Source organism: Colletotrichum orchidophilum (genome assembly GCF_001831195.1).
Source record: "Colletotrichum orchidophilum strain IMI 309357 chromosome Unknown Scaffold_295.1, whole genome shotgun sequence".
Classification (NCBI taxonomy): domain Eukaryota; kingdom Fungi; phylum Ascomycota; class Sordariomycetes; order Glomerellales; family Glomerellaceae; genus Colletotrichum; species Colletotrichum orchidophilum.
Genome location: NW_019173251.1, coordinates 1 through 3,518, shown reverse-complemented (window position 1 = coordinate 3,518; position 3,518 = coordinate 1). Strand labels below are relative to the sequence as shown.

Genomic DNA, 3,518 nt, shown 5'->3' with positions numbered 1-3,518 from the left:
CGGATCTTCTCAACCCACAATTTCTGTTGCTGTCCGCGCCCATAATCTTCCCCTGGGCATTCTTTCTGATCCGTCAACCTAGTCTCCGCAGCTAAGGCGCACGGCCCCGGCCTACTGTCAGGCTACCCGCTGACGAAGTCTGTCTGGACAACACATCTCAATTCTCGACTCATTGTTCATCACGAAGTGACGTAGTGACAATGCTTGTCAAGCTCGACAACTCAAAGGCTGCAGCAGCAAGTTCCATGTCGCTCCGCCTGGTGAGCCAGAACATTCGGTATGCTACAGAGAAGCCCACCCCCAACGAGAGACCGTGGAGCTTTCGGGGTCCGAAGCTCTGCAACCAGTTGGACTTCATCACGGCTGGCCACGAGTCAGCAATCATCTGCCTGCAAGAAGCTCTCTACTCGCAACTCGAAGATATCCAGTCTTGCCTCGGTCCTGCGTGGGGTCATGTGGGCGTCGGTCGTGATGATGGGAAGCGAGGTGGCGAGTTTTCACCAGTGTTTTACCAGGTTGAGCGCTGGCAGTGCGAGAGGAACGAAACTCTGTGGTTGAGCAAAACGCCGGGTAAGCCATCTAGGGGATGGGATGCGGCACTGAACCGCGTTGTCACCGTCGGGGAGTTTCTCGACAAACAAACCGACACGCGAGTAGTTGTCATGAGTACGCATTTCGATCACCGAGGCGTTTTGGCTCGAGAGGAGAGCGCCAAGCTGCTTCTCGACGTTGCCCAAGAGTGGAGCAAGGGCGCAAACGGTAAACCTCCGACGGCTGTCCTTCTCGCGGGTGACTTCAACAGTACGCCGGATGACAATGCATACAAGACAATGGTGGCACCGGAGTCAGGCATGGTTGATGTCTCAACCCAGGTCCCCCAAGCAAAGCGATACGGAAACGAAATCACCTACACGTCGTTCGACGAACCGGATGAGGAGCCGAAGAGGATCGACTTTTTGTTTGTGAAAGATCCAAGCCCGGCTACTATCAAGAGATTTGGCGTGTTGTCGAACAAATTCGATGACGAGATTTATCTGTCTGACCACAGGCCTGTAGTCGCCGACGTTGAGATTCCTGTCTTACGGACGGCCAGCAAGATGTCTTGAACACTACCGCCTTGCAATCGTGGCTTGAATCGTCGATTTCTGTGCAACGCCACGCAAACCGGGCAACGTTGGGGTGGCAGATCTGGGCCTGCCCGAGTCTCCGAGACAAGCTCCCTGCGTCTCCAGCATTCTAAGGTCTCCGTGTCGAGTGATTCTGGCTGGCGGGCGAAGTACCTCGGCAGTTGCTCAGCATTCAGCGACAAGGTCCCGTGCCAACAGGGAACGGGAGGGTCGACTTGCGCTGCCAACGACAAGTGGTATTGCAACAATTCAAGCCTCCAAATTAAGTCAACGGGCGTTCGCAACCAGCATGATCAAGGCAGTTTATCCTCCCAAATCGTTCTGCGTACCGGATTGGCTTTGTTCATCCTATCTTTACGGTACGGCTTCTTTGCGGCAACTACGTTACGTTCAATCAATGTGGCGTGCTTGGAATGCTTTCGACAGTGGCGTTGAGAGATTATTCCTCAAGCGAAAAGGCGGTGTGGCTCCAAGATGGTGTCGAGTCCCTCGCTCCACAACCAACAACTGTCTGTCGATCCGTCCGTCTCGAACATGCCGACATGTCAGGCCATCGCTTCTTTGCAGCACCATCCGCTCTCGGCTCCATGCATTTCGAGAGTCCAAGAGCGGGATATCGGACAAATAGCAGGCCCGCCAACCTCGATGATGTGCGAAATTACTGAACAATGCAACCGTGGCGTGCATCAGATCTAGGGATCTTGATGGATACATACAGCTGAAGACGTTCGTTAGAACCTGCTTCCTCGGCCTCCGCATTTCTAAGCACAAGATTAATATTTCTTTCTCGGGCATAGAATTTGTCATCGCGATGTCTTTAATTGTGGTCGTTGACTGGTTCAGCAGCTTCGCACAGATTACAGACCGACTTCAGCATCAATGGCCCGAGACAGTTAACCGCGAAGGTGTTGAGTAGGAGGCGCAAACCTCCGCAAGATACCGAACCGAGGACCCCGGCGACCGGTTCTATGCCTTGGATGCGACGATGCTCCACACCTCAACGAGGAGAGGACCAACTCTAACTAGCTTCCTCAATAAGACGGAGCCACGAGAGGCTCCGGGAGGGACTCACTCGAGCCCGTTTCGGTATGTCCTCGCGCTAGATGGATTTTAAGCAGAGTAGGCGCTGGTGTACGGTGTTAATGCACGTGGGATGAGTGCATGTCATGCAGCCGGAATGCGCAGTTGGGTACAACGCGTGGAGAACGGACTCGGCGCCAACGAGGCAAATATCAATCGCACATGCTTCTCCATGTCTCCTTTTCTTTGGATGCTTCAGGCATGGATTACCATGCCGATTTCGAATCGCGACAGTCTACTTTACTCGAAAGGATGGAGGGGAGACCTCAGTACAGCACAATTGGAGTCCTTAGTCTGCATCAACAGGCTGACGCGGACGGCCTATCGGAGCCGATGGTGTGGTGTTCGACACCACGTTCGACTACAGATACGCAGCCAATAAGGCGAAAACAACTCTGACATGGCGACACGTCTTTCGGAGTTACCTTGAGAACAAACTTGAATGACTTGACCACAACTACATGATGTAGATCTCGGGGATGTGTACCCCGGTGATGCTGGTCCTGCAAACAGTGCCGTTCTTCCAGCGAGTTCGGTACCCGCTATTAAGGCACGGAGGGACAAGGGCACATTACCCCAAGATACGCAGCTCTATCAGACGCATGTTTGCCGACAGAGCAAGACGCGGGGAGACAGATCTAGACGTGCAACACTGCAGCAGTTCGGCATCGTGATGCCATCTCACATGGTCTCGTTCAATAAGTCAAGGAGACCAGTCCATGCATGGACAAGTAGGCAAGTAAAGCAGCCATTCAAATCCGAGAGGGAACGATGACTCTCATTGCCGTTCCGGCCCCGCCCTATGAGAAAAGCGAGCGGGCCCGGACTGCAGGAAATTGCATTCCTGACCGGGTGGGTCGGGCCCATGATTGGGCTTTCCGGCGCAAGTGCGTTGGCGATGCGATGCTGAACAGCGATGGAGGCGGTTCTGCATTGTGTGCAGACTCTGCTTGATTACGACTTGAAGGCGCCCGGTTGCCTAGGATGGCATCAAAAGGACAGGAATCGTCTCCTGATGTTTGGCTCGAGCCAGATCTGGGTCGTCAACCGTGGGGCGCGCACCCAGACTGCTGTCTCTGTCGATCACCAACCCTGAGTGACTTTTCCCTTTTTTTTTTTTCTTCTTCTTCTTGCACACACACCCCAGCCCTTTAACCGAAAACGAATACACGTTTTTGTGAACCAAGGATAATAAGGTAGGTAGCCCAGCGGTTTGTATTGGAAAATTCCAATTCAACTTCAGAACAGCATTATCCTCTCTTCCTCATGCCAAAAAAACACGGCCCTGAGTGACGCCAGTTGTAGTGAGCT

At 53.4% G+C, this 3,518-nt stretch overlaps 1 protein-coding gene across 1 annotated transcript; it reads left to right on the top strand.

The window, feature by feature from the left end:
- Nucleotides 1-200: 200 nt before the first annotated feature.
- Nucleotides 201-1,106, top strand: CORC01_14442 (endonuclease/Exonuclease/phosphatase; the record flags this gene model as incomplete). Its single annotated transcript, XM_022626053.1, has 1 exon — nucleotides 201-1,106. One exon carries the CDS (start codon nucleotides 201-203, stop codon nucleotides 1,104-1,106), a length of 906 nt encoding a protein of 301 aa, XP_022467437.1.
- Nucleotides 1,107-3,518: the final 2,412 nt, after the last annotated feature.